General features: G+C 35.7%; 2 protein-coding genes across 28 annotated transcripts in view; both read left to right on the plus strand.

Annotated features, from left to right (window-relative positions):
• BAZ2B (bromodomain adjacent to zinc finger domain 2B) overlaps nt 1–13,159 on the plus strand; it is a 245,977-nt gene extending 232,818 nt beyond the window's left edge. For 21 of the 23 annotated variants that reach the window (XM_033112763.1, XM_033112772.1, XM_033112767.1 and 18 more), the window contains 4 exons: nt 3,607–3,753; nt 6,594–6,859; nt 7,177–7,320; nt 10,805–13,159. In XM_033112763.1, coding sequence (XP_032968654.1) covers nt 3,607–3,753; nt 6,594–6,859; nt 7,177–7,320; nt 10,805–10,958 — 711 coding nt within the window. In that variant the 3' untranslated portion in view covers nt 10,959–13,159. Of the gene's footprint in view, nt 1–3,606; nt 3,754–6,593; nt 6,860–7,176; nt 7,321–10,804 lie in introns of those variants that run through there. The other 2 variants (XM_033112784.1, XM_033112785.1) reach the window with 1 other exon arrangement.
• A 9,166-nt stretch (nt 13,160–22,325) lies between these two features.
• WDSUB1 (WD repeat, sterile alpha motif and U-box domain containing 1) overlaps nt 22,326–27,034 on the plus strand; it is a 54,574-nt gene continuing 49,865 nt past the window's right edge. Inside the window, exons 1-2 of one of the 5 annotated variants that reach the window (XM_033113086.1) lie at nt 22,326–22,482; nt 24,975–25,149. In XM_033113086.1, coding sequence (XP_032968977.1) covers nt 25,025–25,149 — 125 coding nt within the window. In that variant the 5' untranslated portion in view covers nt 22,326–22,482; nt 24,975–25,024. The other 4 variants (XM_033113083.1, XM_033113085.1, XM_033113082.1 and 1 more) reach the window with 4 other exon arrangements.

Consider the following 27,034-nt stretch of genomic DNA (forward strand, 5'->3'; position numbering starts at 1 on the left):
AAATAACATATGCTATACTTGAGAAATTGCTTATTCTTAAATGCTGTATACCTTGATAATTTCTTCCTTGCTTTGAGCTTTTTGAAGGAATTTACCGAATGTGTAATCTTTTGTTTTTTTAAATCTTGATCCTCCCTCCTTTAAATATTGTTCATAACTGAAATTTTCATCTACATTTTGTCAACATAATGGTTGTTCATCTAAATATTCTGAACGCCCCTTCACTCTTGTAAACTCTCCAGTTGCTACATACATTCACTGTACAGTGGTACCTCGGTTTTCTAACGTAATCCGTTTCTGGAGTCCGGGTTTTGAAATGTTCGAAAACCGGTGCTGTTTCCCCATAGAAAGTATGCAAAATGGATTAATCCGTTCCAGACCTTTAAAATCAACCCTTAAAACTGCAAATTTAGCATGAATTTTACTATCTAATGATACCATAGATCCATAAAATTTACAGCGAAATGTTCGTCAATGGAGACATTCGAAAACCGAGGTACTGCTGTATTCCTAAAATGTCTTTATATTTCTATCAATTTTCATTTTTTAATCCTAAGAAATACATAGATAAGTAAATATAAAATAAGCAGAGAATTCTTACTTTATGTAGTGATAATCAGGTATTTGGCATCTGATGTAGATGGTATAAAGAGTAGGTCTTTTTTTTCCTTTGCTCTAATAATTAAAACTTGTTTTTCACCTTCTTTGTTCAAACCCAATTAGCTATCATCATGTAGTGGTTTCGACTTTGTACCAGGCACCAAATGCTATGTGTTCAAAATAAAAGCTGTATTTCTTATATTTCCCAGAAAGATACTTATTTTAAATCATGTGCATGTCCCTCTTCCTTCTTATATATCATATATAGAAATATCTATTATATGTTGGCTTTTATTGATTAATGTTTGCTTTTGAATTACAGATTAGCTTTAAAATTCAAATGTCTGAGATTTGTTTTCATGAATAATAAGGGTAAAATTCCTTTACTTAAAATAGATGTTCCCCAAAGAAGCGCTCCCTAAATAATTTAGCATTCTTTTCTTTGTTTTTGCCTCTATGCTTAGACTACTCAAGGCCTTAATTCATTCTGTACAAATAAATTTGGTTTCTTCTGTGGTTTTTCACTTCTTCCTAAAATGTCCATGGAGTAATGAATCTGCAGTTTTCACAATATGATCAAATATAAGTCTTTCCCAATCCAGATTAGAATTTGCCATGAGTTTGAAGGCATTGTTCAGTTCATCTGGTAACATTTTTACCAGGTAAAAATAAATTTTCTTCTAAAAGGTAGTATTAAAACCAGTTTTAAAGTCACCACTTGAAATATATTTGGTGAAATCTAGGCTATAATGACCAAAAATATTGAATTCCTATATCCAAATGAAATCTGTACACTTATTTTTCTCACCTAAACCAAAACAATCACCACGATGGGGACAGTTTAGTTACAGCCTATACAGAGAAACCCCAGACTTGTACCAGAGGTGCCTTGTGTTAGCATACTTACTTTCTGCTATCCAAAGCTTTATTTCAGTTGTTGCAAATTCATGAACCTTTTCCATGTTACTCACATACATTTATCATTATTTAACTCCGTCTCTTATGACTTCCTTTTTTTAATGCGTCACAATACATTATTTGCTATGAAATTACCTTAAAAAGACTCTCATATTCAAAGATTAATGAGCACTTTATAACGTTTAATTAGAAATGTAACAGATCCTCATAATAAGTCATAACAAAATATAAAAGTGCTCAGTGTCTTTAGAAGTACCCTCTTGGCCAGAGACCACGCTTACCAGGAAAGATGAAGCTGTTACAATTTGCCTCCAGATAATTCTCGGCCCATCATGTGCTTTATATCATTGCTAATGTTTTGCTTTATATTATTGTTAATGTTAAATAGTAGGCAACTTCTGCTATATTTTACTATAGAGGCAAAGGAATTAAAACCAAATGTTAATACAGTTGTTCTAACATATCGTGAGCTATTGCTGTGATTTTTCAAAAATGTTGTGAGCTCAGTTATACGTCACCCTTTCTTAATAAGTATCAAAAAATAATTTTAGTTTTAAATTTTAGATGTGAGATGTAAGACAGACTTTATGGTAGTTTTAGTTATCTATTGTAGGAAACAGAATTTACTTAATGTTCACAAATCTGATTTTTAAATGTTATTGTTATAAGGATTTGAATATAATCTTCCAAATGTTATTTCTCAGTGAATATTTTTACAATACAAGTTTTAAAGATGTAACTCAAACTTGGAGAAATAACACCGTATTAAGGTATTTAACGATGTGGTATTAGTATTATATTAGGCAAGGTCATAAAATAAATATTTACTCTTGGAACATTAAACTTTGCTGGTTTTGTTCTTAGTACACATGTTAATTTGAGTATTATATATTTCATATAATTGATAGATATTTGTTTAATTGAATGGTATATATCTGCCACATTGATAAAATTCTTAAGCTATCATGGGTGTGCATACTGTGTTGTATAAGACTATTTTAGACTTTCCCAGATTGATTAATTATATTAAAAATAAAAAATGAAATTTGAACAGTGAAGCTATTTTGTTTTTAAGAGTATATAAATACAAACTGTAAATTAGTATAAATGATTTACAGTTTAAATATTTTCATTTTTAAATATATTGACTTCAGGCCATTTTCTACTATGACTGGGAATATAAACTAAATGTCAATATATAATGTTAGTACTTACTAGTTTTTTAAAGCCATATTGAAAGTTTTACCTATCTAACTTTCCTTCTTTTCTTTTGTGCAACTTGTTACACAGAATATGTATGCATGGAAAAAAATCTTCTCTTTACCGATTTATCATTCTTAATGGTATTAGAAATTTTTTAACAGGAAAGAATAATTTCATTTTTAGTTATTGAAAATAAATAATGACCTCTTAAATTCGTTGATTTAATTTATTGTTATCAACTTATTTTCCTTAGAAATCATTTTGTAGGATCCATTTTCTACACTTGTGACATGTTTGATTTGGGTTGATTTTCAAAGATTCCTAGTTTTGACACTTTTTAATCACACACACAAAAAATAGATGGATTATTTAGTCAAAATATAGGGACATATTTTTTTATTATGTGTATGATATATAATTCTGACACTAATACTAATTCCTAATTTTGGTCTTAAAAGTTAACTCTTACTTATTTTTTTCTCAGGATATCATGAGGATGCTAAGATAAGCAAAACATGAAATATATTTAAAAATTAAAACACCATGTATTACAGCTCTTCATTGCTTTATGTGCTCTAATGTCATGTTAATTATTTCATATGTTAATGTGTACATGCTTTTGAAGTGTGTGCAGGCATTCGACCTCTAGCTTTGTTCTCTGCAGTGTACCTGAAATGTGCATTTACCCCAATGGAACTGCTCACCCCGTCATGTGGTCCATATCTGTGTAACGAGAGATACATAGATGTGTATGGCTACTGTATTTTTGTTAGCAAGCGGAATGTTCATTACTAATATAAACTAGGAAGTATGGTGTGTTTAATATCCCGATAAATGTTACTCACAGCAGAGTGTTGATTTTAAATGATTTTTCATGTATTATAGTACTGCCAGATCTGTCGCAAGGGAGATAATGAAGAACTGCTCCTCCTTTGTGACGGCTGTGACAAAGGCTGTCACACATACTGCCATAGACCCAGGATCACAACTATACCAGACGGCGACTGGTTCTGTCCAGCTTGCATCGCTAAGGTAAAGCTGGTCTAAAACTAAGCTTTCTTTTTAAATGGAGGTACATTGGTTAATAACATAAATTTCAGGTGTAAAACATTATAATTTGATATCTGTATGCACCGTAACATGCTTACCACCAAAAGCCTAATTTCCATCTCTCACCATGTATTTGACTCCTTTTACCCATTTCTCACTCACACCACCCCTCTTCCCCTTTAGTAACTACCAATTGTTGTCTGTACCTATGTGTTTATGTAAATTGCAGAGTTACGGGAATTTTTTGAGCTATAATTCATATACCATAAAATTCAACTTTTTAAAGTGTACAGTTCAGTGGTTTTTAAAAATATATTCACAAAGTTCTACAAACATCACTTCTGTTTAATCCCGGAATATTTTCATGACTCTAAAAGAGTATCCTTGTACCTATTAGCAGTCATTCCTCATTCCCTTTGTCTTCTCAGCCTTTGGCAACCACTAATCTACTTCCTATCTTTGTGGATTTGCCTATTCTGGTTCTTACATTTAAATTAAATCATACAATGTGTGGCCTTTGTGTCTGACTTCTTTCCCTTACCACAATATTTTCAAGGTTCATCCATGTTGTGTAGTATGTATCGATATTTCCTTTTCACAGTCAAATGGCTATACCACATTTTGTTTAATTATTAATCAGTTGATAGACATTTGTGTTTTTTTCCATATTTGGCTATTATGAATAATGCTGCGATGAATGTTTACACACAAGTTTCTGTATGAATATATGTTTTGCCTTCTCTTGGATATATACCTAGAAGTAGAATTGCTGGGTCATATGCATTTTAAGTCTCTTTCCAGTCACCTTAAATGAGAAACCTTTGAACTCTCATATAGTAAGGAGTAAAAAGTACGAAAGGTTCAGCATGTATCGAGGGCCAGACTCCGCTAGGCACTCCCTACCTCAGTCACTCTCTTTCATGTTCAATATCTTGACCTAATCATTACCAGTAACTACTGCCTCTTCGTAAACTCAGTTGCAAACATCCCTCTCTCCACTGCCTTTCTTTCTCTTCCACATTCTCCAACACTTCTTTGATTTTTACCAGAACCTGTAATTGATTTATCTTAAGACCTTTTCACTGTCACTCTCCCTCTTCATGTCCTCTCTCTCCTCCTAACCTGGCTTATAATGTGTCCATATCCCATTATCACAATCACTGCGTCCACCTTTGGCTCCTTGGTGTCTCTTTCTCACTTGGTCTTCTGGCTAACTCAGCTCTCTGACTTCTCCAGCACCTATACCTTTGTATCTGAATGTGGCTGGAAAGAGCACAAGGCCCTTTATATTCAAGCCATTGAGAGGGCCTTCAGCTCTGTCTCCATTCTCATTCTCATTTGATGACCTTACTCCCATTTCACTGTGAAAATGGAAGCCATCAGAAGAAAATATCACCAGAATCTTCCACCATGTTTACCATCCTTCTTGTATCTGGGCTCACATACTCTACCTTCTCTCCTGTTGCCATGAATTGCTGGTACCTCTAACCAAGCCAATTCCCAACTTGTGCGTGAGATCCCATCCCTTCTCACTTCCTTGGGAGTATGCCTCCAGCAGCTATCTCTTCTCCTGCATCATCCATTTCTCCTTCTCCACTGGTTCTTGTTATCAGCCTACTAACATGCTGCTATTTCTCCCACCTTAAGAAAACTAAACAAAAACATTCTTCTGGCCTCACTTCTTCCTCGATCCACTGCCAGCTTTTCTCTCTTTCCCTTTGCAGGAAAACTCTTAGAAAGGTTTCTGTTGTGTTTCCCTCCGATTTCTCTCCTTCAATCTTGAACTCAACTCCAGTCAGATTCTTACCTTACAGTGACTTTGCATATCACTCTTCTGTGATCTATTATATGTACTATAACATTGAACTCAAAATTCGGACTTATTTTTCTATTGCTGACTTGGGGGACTGAGGGCTCGATTGTTATATCAATGCGCTGCCTGCAAGTTGTGGTTAGATTGCATAAGGTCACACTGAAGTATGGTGTTTTGTTTTGTTTTGTTTTGTTTTCTTATGTAATTTTAGAGCATGAATGACCTGGCCAATGCTGTTGCTTATGTTATAAATGAGAAAAACAGGGTCTCGTAGATATTTTTGTACAAAGTCCATACCTCGTCACTGACAGAGTCATAGCTGGAATTCATATCCTTTGATTCCAAATATAATCTCCTTTGTACTATTTCTTTATCTTCCTCAAAACAGACTTCTTTTCTTTTTCCCCGTCCTTCACCACTGCTTTGTTCACATCTGGCAACTACAAGTTTGTGGAATTATCTTCTTATAGAAAATGCTTTTTTTCTTTATACAGAAAAAAAATCAATTTCTAGTATTATTTGATCTTACAAAAGATTTTTCTCTATTTGATATTTCATAAGCTATTTTTCATGTTTTGGCCTAGCTTTTTAATTACCGCTTCACCTTTCTTATTAATAAGCTCTATATTTTTGTTTATATTCACCTTTGTTCTTACTTGTATTGCACTCTAAATGACAGTCCTTTTGTATCTTTAAATTCATTCAATTAGTGACCTCTAGACTAAAGGAATACCACTAAGTTCTGTGGTACCAATGATGGATTACCATGAGATCAGCATCTGCAAGTTTTAAGAATCCTTAAGATAAACTTTTTCATGCTTTATTATTAGGTTTTAGCCTCATATCATGGGAGAACAAATTAACAGATCTCTCTTGAAAATAATACAATGATCAACTTTGTGGATCAGAGATCATATTTTTTATTTGTCCTGTCAGTTTCATAATTAAATATAATAGAACATCTGTAAACAGTTTATTTTCTTATACCCTATTTTGTTTTTTAATAAAGGCAAGTGGTCAAACTCTAAAATTCAAAAAACTTCATGTCAAAGGAAAAAAGAATAATGATTCAAAAAAAGGGAAAAAAGTAACTTTAACAGGGGATACTGAAGATGAAGACTCTGCGTCTACAAGTAGTTCACTAAAAAGAGGAAACAAAGACGTGAAAAAGAGAAAAATGGAGGAAAATACTTCTATTAACTTGTCAAAACAAGAAAGTTTTACTTCTGTTAAGAAACCTAAAAGAGATGATTCCAAGGACCAAGCTCTTTGCAGGTATTATTTTACTTTTTATGTTGTATCTATTCATATTATCCCATCTTATTTGTTCAGAAATCTTCTACCGGGCTGGCCGGTTAGCTCAGTTGGTTAAAGTGTGGTGCAAAGAAAAGAAACCTTCTACCATATGTAAAATGACTTTTTGACAGTGTGTATACATAGGAAAATGTAAAGTTTATAGTATAGGTAAATGAAGTCTTTTTAATAAATTAGTTTGCATTGTTTTTACTTGAAAGATGTTATGAAAGCTAAATTTTTAATAAAAATAATAACTCTAAAGCATAGATATTGATTTCAAACATTGTTTTCTTTAGTATGATCCTTACTGAAATGGAAACTCATGAGGATGCATGGCCTTTTCTACTTCCTGTAAACTTGAAACTTGTTCCTGGTTATAAGAAAGTTATTAAGAAGCCTATGGATTTTTCCACAATTAGAGAGAAATTAAGTAGTGGACAGTAAGTAAATCATTTCAGTTCAATATTTACTGAATGCTTGAGATGTACTGTATATTTTTCTAGTGAGCCAAAACTGCATTAATTTATAGCAAAGACAGAGGACCTGCCTTTGGATTGGGAGGGAGTGTGTGTGTGTGTGTGTGTGTGTGTGTGTGTGTGTGTGTGTGTTTTGTTAGGGTAGTACAGTATGAAAGACAAGTCAATCAAAATTATTTAAAAAATTATACAGGAATGTTATCAAGCTGTGTTGACATTAGAAAGGCACCAAACTCAGCCTGGAAGGTAAGGAAAAGTATCAGGGAAGCCTCCTAAAGTAAGTACCATGTAAGCTGGAGCTTGTATGTTGCATCAGATGTCAGATGATTGACATCATCTCATGAGGGTTTAACAAAAATTGATTCTGTAATATTTTCAGATTGTTACAAAGTAGAGATAGAAGAACATTGGAAATTTAAATACTAAAAGCTTTATTATGAGTTGGAGAATACTAAAAATGCACTTATTAAATGTGGAAGAAGCCTATTACCGTGTTTTCCCAAAAATAAGACCTCACCAGACAATCAGCTCTAAAGCATCTTTCGGAGCAAAAATTAATATACCGGGTCTTATATTAAGTTTTGCTCCGAAAGATGCTTTAGAGCTGATTGTCTGGCGAGGTCTTATTTTTGGGAAATTCTCTTTGTGATCCTATCCAAAGAATGAAGTGTCTTCCTGGCCACAGTTCATGGTCTTTGTAAGGCCAGCTGATCTTTGTCAGAGAATAGCATTAATGGAAATTGATTGGTCTGGAGACTGGGCCATCTTCGAGCCACCAGAGCGAGGCTGTTCACTCACAGAACAAGCCCACACAAAAGCATCCCACGTGAATGGCCAGGAGCTGTACTCTCCATTCTCCCCTGCTCCCTTTTTATTCCTACATCCCAGTTTGGCTCTTAATGTAGTCCATCCCCATCACTTCTGGTAAAGTCACAGAAAATATGGAGAAAGAAGGAAGTTTACATTGAAAGAATAATTATAAAACATAGTTTAATTACATTACCATTGTTGTTGTTATCATTATTATACAGTATATTATTTAGCTCTTCTGGGCCTTCTTTTGATGAAAATCACCATGCTCCATAATTATTCGACTTAGAAGAGTTGAGTAGAACTTAACTCATAATGATCAGTGTCCCTGTCACATGTATCAAATGATTTACTGGATTGGCCAAATGACTTAATTCTTAGAAAGCTGAAATGACAGTTTTTCAAAGGATTGTTTCTTCTTTGTTTTATTTTTCTTAAAATTATAGAAAGGATCTGCCCAAATTCAGAAAACATTTCTTACCATTAAAACTATTGGTTCTAATGTGAACCAAACAGCAAAAGCTGCTGTCTAGATATGGACTAATTTGCTTCTTGTTTTACCTGTCTATCCAAGTAATCAGATGTTTAGAAGGATAGCACACTGGACTTTATAATCAGCATGGCCAGGACAAAGACTTACACAGGAAGACCTGACCATGTTTAAGTTAACTTTTGACTTTAGTTTCCATGATTTTCTCATTCCTGGATAGAGGATAAACTTCAATCCCCAAATCCCCAAAACAAACAGGCTTTGACATTAACACAACATTATCAAAAGAGCTACAAAACCAAAGTTCCCTTTTGAGAATGAATCCTAGTCAGTGGAGGGGAGGGTCACAGTGGAAGCAGGCAGAGACAGAAGCAGTTCTTTATAATCCTGTTTGTGATGCCAGCTGTGTGGGAGGCAAAATTCAGTGGATTCAGGCTCCTCTAACTTTGAGTTGTTTGATTAAACCCCAACTTAGGAGTTGGAACCCAAACTCACAAATACTATTTCAAATTTTTAACCTAGAAATTTATAGAACAGAGGGGAGGAAGTGCCTACTTTAATGACTCTTTCTGGCTTCCATCAGCTGCCCATCCTTCCTTAAAAGAAGGGCACATTGATTTCACCTAGAATCTCACCTAGAATTCTCTCCTGCGTTCCAGCCTTCCTAGCATTAATCATTAACCTTTTCTTATAGTAAGGAGCAGTCTAAAGAGATAAATATTTCTCAAAGTAACTTTAAAATATTTTATAAAAAGTATTCCCACATGTTATATGATTCCATTGATATGAAATATCTAGAATAGGTAAGTCCATAGAGACAGGAAGTCAGATTGGTGAATGCCAGGATGTGGGAATAGCAAGACATGTAGAGTAACTGCTTAATGGATAAGGTTTTCCTTTTGAGGTGATGACAGTGTTTTGGAACTGGATAGAGGTGGTGGTCGTACAATGTTGTGAATGTACTACGTGCCACTTAATTGTCTACCTTAAAACGGTTAATTTTATGTTATGTGAATTTCACCTCAATAAAAGATAATAATCGCAAAAGAATAGGAAAATGGATGAGTTTACATAGTTATATGAATTAATTGTGTGAGCTCATTATGGATAAAGAAATTTTATTTCTTTTATTATAGTACATCTTAGAAGGAGGGAGTGAAGACTGTACGTACAAAGTACTTCATCACAGAAATAATTCCACTTTTACCAGATCTAAGAGACTCAGTGTGTGCTTCCCAGATATTTGTAATGGATACATTATTTTATTACCCAGCTTATTGTACATTAGAATTCATTTAAATTTGAATTTCCAAAAGCCCTCTTTCCAAATGTATTGATTTGGCTTGAGTTAGCTTGAGATGAACCACTTCTTTCCTGTCAGTAAGTCTGGGCAGACTCATGCACCTTCTGTTCTCCTCTTCATGTTCTTACAGAGAAGGAGAAGGGAGATTTTCCCACCAAAATTCTGAAGCCACAGTGCTTCTTATTGAAAGCGAGTTCCTCATAATGTTATCTCTGGTAAAAAGATAGTACATGCTTTTTTTTTTTTTTTTTTATTTGCTTGATTTGGATCCTCATACTCCAGTCAAAAGAGCGTATTTGGAGAGAGAAGAGAAATGGGAAATGGGGAAGATTTAACACAGAACGACACATCGGGGATGTATGTAAAAATCACAGGGCAAGTGTGATGTTTATAGTGCATAGGAAGCATTTATTTCTACTGCAACTAAATATTTCTGAATGTGGATAATAAGGCTACTGCAAGTGTTACAGTTGATCAGATGAGTTGACAAACTAGTCAAGTGGGATGAGTCCTATAAGAGAGAATTGTGATACAGGTCAACCAGGAAATCGGATGTGGGGAAAACACTAGTTAGTTGAACTATATCTTGATCTCCAGAGAAATCTGTTTTCCCATTTTACCTGTCTATAAATCCTGTATGCTTCAGAGCACATGCAATTTTTTCAAATATTCCATATAAGAGGGTATAATACCTTTTATATCACTTTAAATGCAGTTATCCTAATCTTTCTCTTTTTCTTTTCAGTTTTCCTTTTCATTTTACCTTTTATTACCTTTTCACATGTTTACAAAACAAAGCCACCCTATAGAAGCAACCTCTAAATGATATGTTGTTTTTTTTTCAGATATCCAAACCTTGAATCCTTTGCCCTAGACGTCAGGCTGGTTTTTGACAACTGTGAAACATTTAATGAAGATGATTCTGATATAGGCAGAGCTGGCCACAGTATGAGGAAGTATTTTGAAAAAAAGTGGACAGATACTTTCAAAGTGAGCTGAAGTTATAATAATCTTTTTTTTTTCCTTTTAAACAAGGACAAATGAGACCAGCAATGTGAACTATATTTACATCAATGTGCAAGGCACATACATAATGACTTTTTTTTCCTTAAAGTAAGTATCACAAAAAAAATAAATAAGTATCAGAAGAATGATACCATTTTTAAAGGCTTCACTCCTACAACAACCAAGGCCCTTGGTTATTGGTTTGTGTGATTTATCAGCTAATTTAGGTAGAACAGGGAAGCACACCCAAAGAATTTTCAAAGGAAAGGGTGTTATAGTGCAATAGCAATTAAAATATATCAAATCGCACTGAATATTCAACACCAGAGCTCTAATGTGGGAAATGGTTCTCCTTTCCCTCTCAATAAATATCTATTTTTCATTTTTTTACTTTGTAGTTTATTTTTTAGTGAATGTATTTAATTTTATGAATTATTTATGATTAAACCACATCCAGAATCTTCGTTTTCTGTGAAAAGGAAGAACTAGAAAATTGCTTTAAATCTTGAAATTACAACAAGGAATGTTTTAAAATATAAAACAAAGCCAAGTTAAACTGTTTACACTGATGTGCTATAAAAGCACCAAAAATAAACTTTACTGTAGAGTTACAAGTACATTTATATATATATATATATACATATATATATATGTTGCTGCATCACTTGTGTAGTTAAATTGTATTTCAAGACAGTGAAGAAAAATTGACCTGTATATACTGTTCATTATTGTTTATATTAAGTCTTGTTTTAAATATGTATTATGTGTACATATTGTTTGCAGACATTATTGTTTATGCCTTAGAAGGACTGTAGCATTTTATTTTAGTCTGAAGGTAATTATAGCTATACAGCTTGTACAGCAATTATCCTCTACCAACACTGTGGCGTCTCCTTGATCTTGGTAGTGCCTGCCTTTGAAACAGGGTGTAGGGGATATTAGTTTTCCATTTTTCTATTTTGTTATATAATTTTAAGCCACCAGGGCCTAAATTAAAGTATAATCATTTGTATCCATGTGGAATAAAATTGTGACAATTTCCTACACACACAGTATTTTTTCATAGAAACATTTTCCTCCCATTTGCCTTGCCTCAGAAATAAATTTAAAAGACATTTGTAACCACTGTGTTTTATCTACTGTGTGTTGTGGTGGCCTGTTGGAGGCAAATAGATCAGAATTTTTTTTGTACCTATGTAAGAGTACTTGAAGTTTTATTTAAAATAAAATGTTGTGGAAAAGGTAGCATTCTTTTTTTTAGGAGTGTTATTTTTCACTACTATGTGTGGCACGGATACAATAAAAGACTTTTACAAACTAGTTTTTTTTTTAGTTTTTCTTAATGAACCTGAAAATATAGTCTTTTCAAAAAACCAGTAAATTTAAATTTGATTTTTACAGATGGACTGGGTGGAAGAGGGTGATTTTAAGTCAAGTGATGTGACTTTCGTGAGTCTCTGAACCTCTCTGGACCACGTTTTATCGTTTATTTCACATTTTCAATATGAAAATATTAAAATACATTTTTAAGGTCTGATAGGAGCAATGTCTCTATTGATAGACATAGGACACATAGGTCAATAAGAAAAATGGATCTTATAAATTAGTCTAACAAGTCCTGAGATACAAAGTCAAGTGTTCATGAAATGTGGCGTGATGCCTTGCTGGGCTCTGAGGAGTCCCTGGTGAGCACGACAGGCGCAGGCCCTGCCTTCATGGAGCGTCCTCCCTGGGGAAGTGGCGCTTTAGATAATGTCCTCAGAAAATGGCTTTTAATAGTGAAGGAGAATAGAAAAGTTTTGAAGAAAATATCCCTAACAACTTTAAAATGCTTCAAAACCACAGAGTATTTTCCTAAAGCCCTAGGTTTTGTGAAGACGTATGTGAAAATCAGCTGTTATTATGTAAATATGTCAGTTTCTGTAAACCAAATATTGCAGTGATGCCTTAAGGGGCTGGTGCTTAATCAAAAATACCACGTGGAGCAGGGAACAAGGTGGTGCTGTGAATAAAGTATGTGGTTTTTGTGGTGATAGAGCTGCCAAATGCTCCATGGGAGTTTTCTTCATGGGGGTTTTTTGCCTTAGGGATGATACATGCTTATGTTGATTTATGTTAGATGGTATGTAAGTGAGTGACTTATTTGATAATAACATGTCTGGTGTCTGAGGGGCTCATGATGAGAAATAAAGTAAACACACACAAAAGAATAATTTTTCAAGAGTGATAATTTTCTTTTAAAAGTAATCTTATTTTTACATCCTCGCAAAATTTTATATCCTCGAAACCAGCAAAGCTTGGTCAATATTGGCTGCTTTGGACTGATGTCTTTATTGTTGTTACTCAACAGGAGTAGCTGTTCCAGTAGTAGTGGACATGGTCCCCAAAGGGTTGCAACTGATCTACGTAACACTTGCTACTATACATATGTGGCTCATTTGTTGTGCAAATGACCTTTACACTCTCGGCCCTATGTTAGGCATATCCTCATTAAAATCAGTGTCATTCAGTATAGAGAAGAGGGCTGCAGATAGCAATATAACGGTCACAGGCCATGGCTGCCAGGACACAGGCCTCTCTTACTATGAAAAGTGCATAAAGAAACATCTGAGCCACACAACCTGCAAAGTATATGGTCTATTTCTGAGACCGGATGTTGACCATGGTTTGGGGTACAATAGCAGTGGAAAAGGTCAATGATGGAGAGATTGCCTAGGAAGAAATACATCAGTGTGTTTAGCATGCCAATCATGCTAAGGTTCCCTAGAAGGACCATCCCATAAACAATCAGGAATAGTAGGAAGAGGAGACTGTGGAGTTCTGGATGGACCTTGAAGCCTACAAGAATGAAGTCAGTCACTTCTGAGTGGTTGTCTCCTCCCTTGTCACCATGGTAAATTTCTGCTTAAAGGTATAAGAGAAAGTCAACAAATAAAGTTTCTACTTTTTCTCTACTATCACAAAAAAACACTACACATTAAAAAAGTACTTTATATTAGATGTAATACTTTCATATCCATTTTCCCTGTTACATTGTACACATGAGCAAACTAAAGATGAGAGACACTGTGACTTGCCTAAGGCAACACAACTGGTTAAAAATGGAATTTGGAATCAAGGTGAAACCTTTTGTTTTCAAGTCTGGTGTTAATTCCAATACAACGTAGTCTTATATTTTATAGTTCTCTATCTTGTTATATGAGATGGTTTGTGGGATGTCATTTGTGATTTCAAAATACTGAAGTCTGATAAACTCATACTAAGAAAAAGGCACTTCCTTAATTTTTTATTTTTATTATAATTTTTAAATATTAAATTGATTGGGGTGACATTGGTTAGTAAAATTATATAGTTTCGAATGTAAAAAAATAATAATAAATAAATAAATAAATAAAATCAGTGTCATTGTTCTCCTCAAATATTAAAAGAAAAAATTTCTGAACCCTTTGCTACCACACCAGTATACACAACATACGTTTATTAAGATAAATTAGGCTTTAACCTGAACTTTCTCCATTTTAGTCCTGCTTACTCTGTAAATTACAAAAAACTGGGCCTGTCCTCAAGATGAGATTTACATTATCACTCAAGTAGTGACCGAGCAAGGACAACCAAACAATCCATTACTATTAAAATAATCATCAGCTTGAAACAGTATGTGGAGAGTAAATTAATATTTATTTAGTTGTTAACCATAGTGAAAATTAAACAAGTGAAAATCTATGGATATACCTTGAACACAAAAGAACTAAATTACCATAAATGCAAGGTGATCTCTTTTTCTTGTTTCAACCAAAAATGAAATTTGTTAAAAGCACTAATTTTAATAAAAATTTTAATGGCTCTGATCTGTCCTTGCTACCTTATTGCACCCCTTTCTGTGCTCCTTCTCTTTTCCATCCCCTCTATCCCTGATATACTTTCAAGAAATTTAAAACCCTGTTCATTTAGTCTCCCATTAAACATACCCTCAACAAGAAAATCAATCATTTACTCTTTTTTTGTAAATTTCATTTTTGGGCTCTCTCTCGCTCTCTCTTTCTCTCTCTCTCTCGAAGTTATTTGCATCTCAAATATCTCCATTTGAGAAATGAAAGACCTTTGTGTTTGTTAAAAAATTTTATTCCAACAAGGAGATAAGGGAAGTATTTTAAGAGAATTGAAATTTCTCCTCCACAGGAATATGACATAAAAAAAATTCAATACAGGAAAACTAGTAGAACCTTATCTACTTTGATCTCTTATGCTTGCTTGGGCCACATTATAACTCTACCTTTGAAAAAACTTTTTAAGGGGCAGCCGGTTAGCTCAGTTGGTTAGAGCGTGGAGCTCTTAATCACAAGGTTGCAGATTCGAACCCCACATAGGCCACTGTGAGCTGCACCTTCCAGAAGTAGATTGAAACAGCTACTTGACTTGGAGCTGATGGGAAAACCACACTTAAAGTAAATAAAAGTTAAAAAAACAACAACAAGCAAACAAAAAAAAAACCTTTGAAAACCTCAACTACACAAAATTGAGGTAATTTCTCTCCTCAGCTATGTCACATTTTTTTTTTCACTTCTTCCTTCAGTTCCTCTAAAACTCCCCCCTCCCCCTTCTTCCGCCTCCCCTACCCTCTCCAGTTCAAACCGTTGTTTCTCAGTCTAGTTGTGTGGGACACAGTTCCCTGGCCCATGCTAGTGTTATGAGACTTGTGCTCCCCCCGGCTGAGGCAGTTGGTTGCCAGTCATCGACGGCTACTCACAGCAGCTCTTGCCAGCTGCCAGCCACTCATGGCTGCACAGAGCAGCCCAGCTCCAGGGAGAGCCGTTGTTCACAATCTTAGCTGTAGAGGGCGCAGCTTACTGGCCCATGTGGGAATCGAACCGCTGACCTCGGTGTTAGGAGCGCAGCGCTCCAACCACCTGAGCCACCCCTACATTCACTTTTAATTATGTCTTTCCAGTCAACTTTTTTATATATTTATTTAGCAATGTGTTATCTTTAAATATATATAATGTTATATATAATGTTTTTATGTATATACGTATACAATATTATATATATATAGTGTTTCATATATAGATATATATATATACACACATTTTTAAACATCCAGAATCTAGTATTATATAATGTCTGACATTAAAGGTACCCAATAAAACTTTGCCAATAAAGCCTTCCAATCAATGAATATATTCAAAAGAATGAGCCACACTCTTTGAAAGCAATGCTAAAATTGGGGTTCTAAATATATTTTAGGTAACAGCTATGCTGGGGAAAAACGTTTGATTTTCAAAAATGATTGCTTTGGAAAGGATAACTCTTAACTCTATGTATATTTGGGCTATAATTCATGAATATGCAGTAATTATAATCTTATCTTGAAGCTTGGTAATGTTCTAATAGAGTACAGCTCTTTTCTGGGACATGTTGAAGAGGTTCCTATCTATAATAATGGACCTAACTAAGAGGTCCCAGATGAATTCAGTCGGTGGAAAAGAATGGTCATCTGATACAAAGTGGAATTTCTCTGTAATTCTCCAGATTGCTTCCCTCTGGTCTCTAACTGTGATCTAGTCACTTTCAAGGGGAATCTAACTTTGGTCTCATTTCCTTTCAAAAGGGACATCTACCATCTTGTATAGTCATTAATACCATTAAATCAGACTTCTGTCATTCCTGGGCAAATGTACAAATTGTGTTTCTTACACCCCTTGTGGTTGAGTGGGGCCATTTGACAAGCTGGTTCTGGCTAAAGAAATCTGAATGCAAGTATCATGTGTTTCTTGTTGGCCAAGCATTTCATTTCTCTCTTTTCCCTCTGACACAGCAACTAATAATGTTAAAAATAATTCATGATCTGTTAGCCTAGGTCCCGAACAGAATTCCCTACTAATTCACAATGGACATATAAGCAAGAAATCATTCTTTCTTCTTATAAGTCACTAAGACGTTGGGGTTCATTGTAACTACACCATATCCTAGGCTATCCTGATACAGAATGGCTATCAAACCGTTGGATTAGAAGGAGAGGAAAGTAGGCCCTGTAGGGCTTAACATCCCACCTCTCTATATCCTGTCACTTAAAAAGGGGTCCTAGAAAATAACTAGAATGCACCATAGAGGAAAGTATGGTAAAAGAGTCAGAGGCTCTTGGAAAACCAAATAGATCGAACTGTGGTAATCTGTTATGATCAGAAAAGATTGCAATATATTTCACCCTGGGTTCAAAGGGGAAACACTGCTTTTGAGAAATGTCATGATGAAAAATAGACACCAAGAAAAATGGAGGGGCTGGAGGGCCTTTTGACCCAGTGAAAGTTTGGGCTGCTATGGAATTGTGTGGATAATGACTTATACTATTTGGAGACCCAAATTGTGATCCACCTAAAGAAGAGTAATACGAGTGGTAAATTTCATTAATGCAAAGAATTACTGGGCTTCAGCCAAAGCAGTCCTTACAGGGATATTTAAAGTTGTAAATATCTATATATATATATATAAAAATAGATCTCAAATCCATAACCTAAACTTCTAATAGATAAAGAAGAGCAAAAAAATCTAAAGCAAGCAGAAAGAAGGAAGGAATGATTAGAGCAGAAATTAATGAAACAATAACAAAAAGAAAGAGAAAACCAATTAAACCAAAAACTTGGTTCTTTGAAAAGAACAGCAAACTTGACAAAGCTTTAGCTATACTCACTGAGAAAAAGAGAAAAGACTCAAATTACTAAAGTCAGGAATGAAAAGACATTGCTACCAACCTTGTGGAAATAAAGGTTATAAGTGAATACTATGAACAAGTGAACGTCAACAAATTAGGTAACTTTGGTGGTAATGGATGGAGTCCTAGAAAACACAAACTACTGCAACTTAAGAAAAAAGGGAAAATATAAATAGTCCTATAACAAGCAAAGAGATTGAATTAATAATAAAAATTCCCACAAAGATAGGCCCAACCCCAAATGGCTTCACCACTGAATTCTACCAAAGATTTAATGAAAAACTAATACCAAGGCTTCAGAAACATTTCCCAAGTCATTTTGTGAGGCCAGTTTTGCCCTAATATCTAGGTCACAGATATCACAAGAAAACTAGAGACCAACATCTTTTAATATAGATGCAAAAATCTTCAACAAGGTACTAGTAAACTGAATCCAACAATACATAAGAATCATACATCATGACCAAATTAGATTTATCCCAGGAATACAAGCTTGGTTTAACATCTCAAAAGCAACAGAAAAACAAATACATATTTATCTCAATAGATGCAAGAAAAGCATTTGAAAAAATCCAGCATCTTCTAACGATAAAATGCTCAACAAAGTAGGATAGAACTTCTTCAACCAGATAAAGGACACTGACAAAATACCTACAGCTCACATCACATTTAATGGTGAAAGATTCAATGCTTTCCCCCTCATACTAGGAATAACCAAGGATGTCCACTCTCACACTTCTAGTCAACATTGTACTGGATGGTTTATCAAAGGCGATCAGGCAAGAAAAAGAAATAAAGGGCATCCAGACTGAAAGAAATGCAAAACTATTTCTATTTGCAGATGATATGATCTTATATATAGAAAATACTAATGAAAATACAAAATAAAACATCTATGTAACAAGTTCAGTAAAGTTGCATGATACAAGGTCAGTATACAAAAATCATTTGTATTTGTATGAGTTCTGACAGTTAAGTTCGCGAACTCATCCTATAAAAAGTGCTACATTCCTCATTGCTAAATATCACTATGGTCACCTTTGAAGTACTCCCCTTGGGAAGCTATGCACTGATGCCAGCACATAGTCCACCCTTCAAAGCAATTTTGGAACTCTTTTTCTGGAATGGCCATCAGACCTGTCATCGCATTACCCTTGATGTTCTGAATGTTATCAAAATGTCTTCCTTTCAATGTTTCCTTTATGTTTGGGTAAAGAAAGAAGTCATTGGGGGCCAGATCAGGTAAGTAGGGAGGGTGTTCCAATACAGTTATTTGTTTACTGGCTAAAAACTCCCTCACAGACAGTGCTGTGTAAATTGGTGCATTTTTGTGATGCAAGAGCCATAAATTGTTGGTGAAAATTTCAGGTCATCTAACTTTTTCATGCAGCTTTTTCAGCACTTCCAAATAGCAAACTTGGTGAATTGTCCATTTGGTACAAATTCATAATGAATAATCCCTCTGATATCAAAAAAAGTTAGCAATATCATTTTGACTCTTCATTTGGACTGACGGAACTTTTTTGGTCATGAAGAATTGGGTGACTTCCATTGTGCACTTTGATGCTTTGTTTCAGGGTCGTATTAGTAAACCCATGTTTCATCACCAGTGATAACACGGTGCAAAACATTGTCTTGCCTCTCCAAAGGTTTGGCAAACTTCGACTCTCTTTTGCTTTTGTTCATCAGTGAGCTCCTTCAAGACCATTTTTGCACACATCTTTCTCATGTCAAGATTTTCAGTTAAGATTTTCCTAACTGTTTCTCTATCGATGTTTACTTGGTCGCTATGCTTCTCACAGTCATTTGACGATTTTAACGCACAATTGAATTTTTGCAATGTTTTCATCAGTTCTTCTCGTTACTGTCCAGCCTGACCTCTCTTCATCATTGATGTGTTCTCTCCCCCCCAGAAAAATATTTAATCCATTTGTACACTGACATTTTCTTCATGGCATTATCCCCATGAATTTGGACTAACATGTCCCTGATTTCACTTCCACTCTTGCCAAGTTAAACAAGAAATTGAATGTTTGTTCGTTTTTCTAATTCAAGCTCAGACAGACATTCTCGCTATGGCACACAAAAACACTCAACAACAATAATGAACGCCACTCAGCAAGACACCGTCACGTATCTACACGAACACAGCTGTGAGACACTGATATACCAAGGTTATGTAACCTTTCCAAACTGTTTGTACAGTGCTGCCAATGTAAGCACACAGTGCCAAGTTCGCGAACTTAACTGTCATACTTCATATTGTATGTGTTGAGCTTGAATCATTTTTGGAAACTGAACATGCACATACCCTGTTTCACCGAAAATAAGACCTAGCTGGACAATCAGCTTTAATGCGTCTTTTGGAGCAAAAATTAATATGCGTCTTTTGGAGCAAAAATTAATATGTTATAAATTAATTAATATTAATATGTCATAATGTGTCCAAAAGACACATTAGAGCTGATTGTCCAGCTAGGTCTTATTTTCGGGGAAACAGGGTAGTTATTATATCCTGTACTCTACCCTGCCCAACTGTTCTGGTAACTCTGGACTTGGGTCACCTGCAAAGTAAAATAACCCAAATACATCCCTGAGTATTTACTGTGAAAACTGGGTATTTCCCAAGTTCATCCCTCAACAGGCCCACACTTCAAGCCTATTTAAGATCCATGCTTACACCCACCTTTTCTAATTACTCCAAAGCCCATCATCTCTCTCTCCTTTGAGCTTTCAGTTACTCTCAACCATAGATTTTAGTAATCAGTGACTCACTAGTAATTGATTCACACCTATTCTTTTCCCAGTGCAATTGTATTTTGAGAGAATGCATTGCTTAAGTACTTAATTGAACAGTTAGTTTTTCTTTAAATATATTATTTAAAATTGTTTTTATATTTCTCAAGTAACATTATTACAAGAAACAGAAGTTAATGATAAAATAAGATTAATTATTGGCCACAGTTAATTAAAGCAACGAATGCATAAAATATTCAAATTTTTAATATTCCAAGTCAAAGTTCCAACTATTTTGACACTCTGTCCTGTGAGAGAAGATAACTAGCTCAGTGATCAAAGACCTCTATTAATTCTTACAGTATTTCTCTAGTATATTGGCAAGATACTTTCATTAACATCTCCCAAATTGCAAACTCATAGACTAGAGGAGCTGTAATAAGGCTTCTCTTTCTGAAATTGCCTTTTCCTGCAAGACAGGCAAAGCTGACCACATTGACTTTGAAATCTCCATGCTAAACTACTGGCATGTGTAGTCAGGGGTTTCTTTTACATATTTTACTTAAAGAACATTATAACAATTTTACTCATCAAATTAGTGAAGATAAAAAATATTAACAATTTTCTTACTAGATATTCATGAACATGGATAAGGATTTATGTACAAAGTCGTTTAATCCATTTTCATTTATAATCACAAAATATTGAAATAACCATCCACAACAGGGAAAATGTTAAATAAATTATGGCATGTTTCTGGAAATGTGGACCATTAGGCAGAAAAATAAGATACTGAAGAAATTTTAGACATGGAAAATGCTTGGGATATATGTTTAAGTTTAAAAAGACAGTTTGCTGGAATTTTTGTAAAATGATTAATATTTCCTACAGAGAGCTCTATTATTTTTACAAGCAAAAAGTTGATTTTAGAAAAATACTGCTAGGGAGTGCTTTGGTATGTAATCAAGTGTTCAAAGTCTCAATCATGAGGCACTCGTTAATTTAAAAATCACAGGAGCATCTCAAAGCCATGGATTTTGATCTCCTTTGCCTTTTCTCTTTTTTCATTACAAATAATTTCTAGCTATCTCAAATTCACCTTTAAATTTGAGCATAGGTTATTACTCTTTAAATATATGACTTTGTTTTTCTCAGTTTGATAAATTTGAATGTTTCCTCATTAAAGAAAACTAAATTTCCATGGACTAAAAATAAAAGTTACCTGTATCTTTGATTGTCATCTGAACATACATAGTCCTATACTGTGTCATACATTTAGTTAACAAAAGTTATTATGCCTAGGAACTTTTTTCTAGACAACTTTTTAATTTCAAAAGGAATTGGCAAGACCACTTTATAGTCAATTACACCTGGAAACCATGGTTCATTTGTGACGCTAGGAAACAATCGGAAAGGCTGGAGGACATGCACATCGGGTTTAGGTGATACCAAGATGTTCATTCGGACCTGTCCCGTGACAGCGGGAACCGCAGGACTGGGGCCCAGGTGCCAGCAGCCTGCCCTGGAAGGAGATATTTGGGAAACCTTCGCTTAAAGGCGAGGGCAAAAAACTCCCAGTCACGGGCCGCTGAGATCAGAGCTAGTCCAAACTGAAAAGACCAATCAGAGAGGTGACTGAGAGAACAGATTATGGTGAACTACGGGAGGGAAGAGATTCATAAATTTTGAGCTGGAATAACTGGATAGTTGATATTGTGCCCCTTTAAAACCACATTTCAGACACTCGCTAGACCTTAGGACCTCAGCTTCCTCAGCTGAAAAAAAATTTCAACTGAAGACTCTTCCCCACTCAAAACCCATCCCAATCCTCCAGCCAGAATTTAGAGATTTCTCTATTAAAAAGCGGAAGGGCACGCATGCGCCGCGACGTGTTCTGTCCCTGGGGGCGTGGCCTGTCCCTTTGCTTCCAGATGTGCGCGGGCGCCAGCCCCGCCCGCTTCACCTGCGCCGGCCTCACCTGCCCGGGCCCCGCCCGCCTCACCTGCGGGTCACGTGGCTCACGCCGCTAGCGGGGCACCAAAGGGCGGATCCCGCGCGCCGCCTGTCTTCCAGGTGAAAGGGGCGGCTCCCATTGGCCTGTGTGACAGCCGCAGCGTCTGGTCGGGGAGCGCGACGGTGATCAACCCACGGAACGTCCCTGATCGGGGGGTCTGAAACCTCCGTCTCTGCGTCTGGATCTAAGCGCGCAACGGGGACCCGCCCGGACCTTGACGGGAGCGAGGCACTGTTGTGCGGCCTCGGCCCGGGAGCCGGGCGGGGCGTGGAAGCCCGAGCTGGGCCCCGCGCGAGCGCCGGTCCCCGCGCCCGGGAAGGCCCGGCTCCCCGCCGGCCGCGGAGTGAGCGCGGGGTCCCGAGGCCGCCCTTCCGCCAGGGTCACTTAGTCTGCAGAGTTGGTCCCTGCGTGCGGGGGCAGTAAGTCGCGGGCTTTATTTTGGGGGATTCTTGACACGTTTCGCTTTTGATTTGGATTAGATGAGGATGCGTGTGATGACACAGGCGAATTGATCGCGTTTGTCCGGAGATTGCCTTTAGTGCACGCCCACACCGCGAGGCTTGAGTGCTTTTCAAAATAAACTGCTCAGTTGATTAGGTCTCCCCTTCCGACTGTACGGCCTCAAACTGCAAAGGCAGTTAAGTGCCACCAGGGTGTGGAAGCCAAAGTTTGTTTGGAAAATTACCTATGTGCACTTTGCACAACTGGGATTTGGGACTACGCCAGAAAGCACCACCTGATCTTTTTTGTTTTCAAGTGCAATAATACAGACCATCGTCTACCAGGATTTTTCACGTGTGTTTTTCTTTGTGATTCAGGCTTTTTTGGAGTTTATGTTTGAATAAAAGAGGCCGAACCTTTGGGGTAAGATGAAAATGGGAAAAGCCTCCAGTTTTTGTTTGTAGAGATTTCTGTAAATAAGATTAGAACAAGAGATTATGAATTTTAAAATCCAAGGTTATACCTACCCCTTCAAGGGCGGTTTATCACTCATTCTACGCCATTTTTTCACTCTCTTGTTTTTTTTAAGTATTGGTAGCTTTGTTTTAAATTTTCTAATCATTTCGTATTATGTTCATATAATATTTAAAGGCCAGAACTCAACTGAATTTGAAAATATATATATATGTGTATATATATATATATATATATATATATATTCAACAAATACTTATTTGAGCACCGCAGGTTTTGCATGCAATGGATACAGAAATGAGAGAGATGGACAAGACCTCTACTCCTTAAGAGCTTACATTCTAATGGAGGGGAGGCAAATAACGAGAACATCAGATGGTGGTAGTTACTACCCTGTGGATTAAAATAAAGTGATGTGCTAGGCTAGAGAGTGGCTGCTTTAGATTGCAAAAACCTTCAATGAGGAGGGACACGGAAATTGAGATCTGAGTGAGAAATAGGATCCCAAAATCCAAGGGAAGAGAATTTCAATATAGGAAAGCCACTTCATGAAGATGGGAAACCAGAATCTGTTTGACCAGGGAGGCTGGAAAGAAGCCAGGGAGAGGGAGTGGCAGGCAAGAGCCAGATCATACAGGGTTTTGTAAACTGTGGTGACTTTGGATTGTATTCTAAATTAGTAAATTTGCTTTTAAGTGCAGTCTGGCTACGATCATTTTTGCCACTCTTTATCTTTGGTTTCTTTCTCTTCGTTTCCTGGATTTATTTGGTTCTTCACCTCAAATCTTTTATATCATTTTATTCTTTGTCACACAAGATAATGAACTATGACATGATAGTTTACAATGCTGCTACTTAAATTTTGAATGAAACCGTTGTTAGCTTTTATGAATGAACCCTACAGTTCTGCATCTTAAAGGCAGAGCAATAATAGCCTTGGCTCCCTCCGATGGAAGGAGCGGCTGAGACGGTTTGTTGAAATTGTGAAAAATCTTTTTTGGGTTGCGATTAGCAGATCTGGAATAAGGCAGTGAGGAGAAGTAGAGTTAAGGAAAAGGCTTCAAAGATGAAGTAAATACCTGAGGTTTTGGATGTTCATTGTCAAATCAGTTTGAAGTTATTTGACAAAGTTCTTTTTTAGGAATTATGGAATTTTATTGGTGTGGCAATGGTGACTATGGTCATCATCAGAGGTCATACTTTTATAAATGTTTTATTTCTCTCCACGTTATCCTTATCCCTGGTGTAATAGATTGTCCTTTAAAAATATGAATGTAGGAGCTTTCACTGAACAAATTCTTAAATCGATTTTGGCCCTTTTACATGGATTCAGATTGCATTTATTTGCCTTCTAGGATGAAGTAAACATTATCTATTTAAAAATTGCAGGGTATTTTACTTCAAATGAAGAACATGGTGAAACTAATTTACACATTAGCTGATCATGGTGATGATATCAACTGCTGTGCCTTCTCCTCGTCCCTCTTGGCTACTTGTTCCTTGGACAAAACAATTCGCCTGTACTCCCTAAGTGACTTTACTGAAGTGCCGCACTCTCCATTGAAATTTCACACCTATGCTGTCCATTGCTGCTGTTTCTCCCCTTCAGGACATATTTTGGCTTCATGTTCAACAGATGGTACCACTGTCCTATGGAATCCACACAGTGGACAGACGTTGTCAGTGATGGAACAGCCCAGTGGGAGCCCCGTGAGGGTTTGCCGCTTCTCCCCAGACTCCACCTGTTTGGTGTCAGGTGCAGCTGATGGAACTGTTGTTTTGTGGAATGCGCAGTCATACAAGTTATATAGGTATGACTGTTTAAACCCTTTCCATTTTCAATCCTTTTAACAGGTCTACCAAACAAAGGGAAAAAAAGAAGCATATTTTGATGACTTTAAGAATCAGATAAGTTTCAGACGTTGCAAGGAAACGTTTTGACATGTCTTCTGAAGATCATAAAAACAGATGTTTAGTATGATTCTCATAGATTTGCTTGGCTCGGAGAGTTTTAAATTTTCAGTCTTCCTTTGTAAAATAAGGGTTAATCTTGTTACACTTCTATGGCTTTTTACTGTGGTAAGGAAAGAAAACAATCTTTTGAATAAGATTAGTAATTTTAGGTTTTATTTTTGTAGCTCATGACTCAAGTATTCTTAATAATGAAGTTATCGTAGGTAAGTCTTACTAAAGAGACAGAGCTATTTCCTGAAGAGAATTCTTGCTGAGTGAATGACCAAGCCCAGAAAAAAAGAACATTGTGAGGAGTGTGGTGTTGTGTTATCATTTCTAAAACAAACAAACAAACAAACAACCCAACACCTGAAAAACTCCGTTTGAATAAAAACACATCAACTAATTTATATAAGTAATGTTCTGTTACAATTTACCAACATTAAAACCAGATATTTTTATCTATTTATATTGTGATGAAATGTTTATAACATAAAATTTACCCTTTTTAAGTGTACATTAAGAAGTTCAGTGACATTAAGCACTTTAAAAATCATAAATATTTCAATGTTACCAATTAAAATAGCCTCATGTACCTTCCCCTCTCCCTAACCCCCGACATCAGAGCACAGATGTCAGCTGGTGAATATCTTGCTTATTTAGATGTAGGTCTTTGGGTAGAAAGTGCTTTGTTTCATGTGGTGGTTAATAAACATTTTAAAGAGAAAGCACAGAAACAGTGAAATGTTTGAATGAAATACAGCTGTCAGCTGAGGAATCTTCTTTTTCACTTATCAGGTGATGCGTTCTGCAATATCTATTGCAATAGATTTAAGCACTGGATGGGACACTGCACTCATTGTTGGATTTTTACGGTTTATTTGTCCTAGGTAATTGAGAAAATGATACCGTTAGCATGGTAGCACAGTGCTTCTTTATCTTCCCAAGATAATTTTAATTTGTTCATAGTATTTTCTTTTCATAAAGAATTTATATTTGAAGCTGAAAGTCCTTACTGTTGCTTCTGGGTGATTTTAATACAAAAGTTGAAAGTACTTTTGACCCCAATACCATGTTTTTCTTTCTTTTTTTTAAATTAAAGTTTATTGGGGTGACAATTGTTGGTAAAGTTACACAGATTTCAGGTGTACAATTCTGTAATACATCATATCTCAATTGTGTTCACCACAAAGAGTCAGTTCTCTTTTCATCACCATATATTAAACCTTCTTCTAGAGCCCCTTCCCCCTTACCCTCTAGTAACCCCTAAACTATTGTCTATGTCTATGAGTTTTTGTTTCTTCATTTGTTTATCTTGTTCTTTTGTCGTTTTCAGTTCTATATACCACATATCAGTAAAATCATATGGTTCTCTACTTTTTCTGTCTGACTTACTTTGCTTAGCATGATATTCTCAAGATCCATCCATGTTGTCACAAATGGTACGATTTCATCTTTTATGACCGCCAAATAGTATTCCAATGTTTTTCAATAAAAATAGTTTCATCTTTTTTTTTTAAACAGGCAACTATAATTGATGTTGTTGGTTATCATTGCTTTTGTTAAGTTTTGAAGATTTCAGTATGTTCATACTGACTTGCCATATGGAAAAATATGAAGATATGTGAACTTTGGTTTGGATCCCTATAGTTTAGGCTTGAACATGTTAAGATAATGTTTAAATCCTCTTATTTTTAAAAAGCATGTCTCAGTTTGTAGCATATAAATGATATTTTATTTCTA

This window comes from Rhinolophus ferrumequinum, chromosome 8, assembly GCF_004115265.2.
Source record: "Rhinolophus ferrumequinum isolate MPI-CBG mRhiFer1 chromosome 8, mRhiFer1_v1.p, whole genome shotgun sequence".
Lineage (NCBI taxonomy): Eukaryota > Metazoa > Chordata > Mammalia > Chiroptera > Rhinolophidae > Rhinolophus > Rhinolophus ferrumequinum.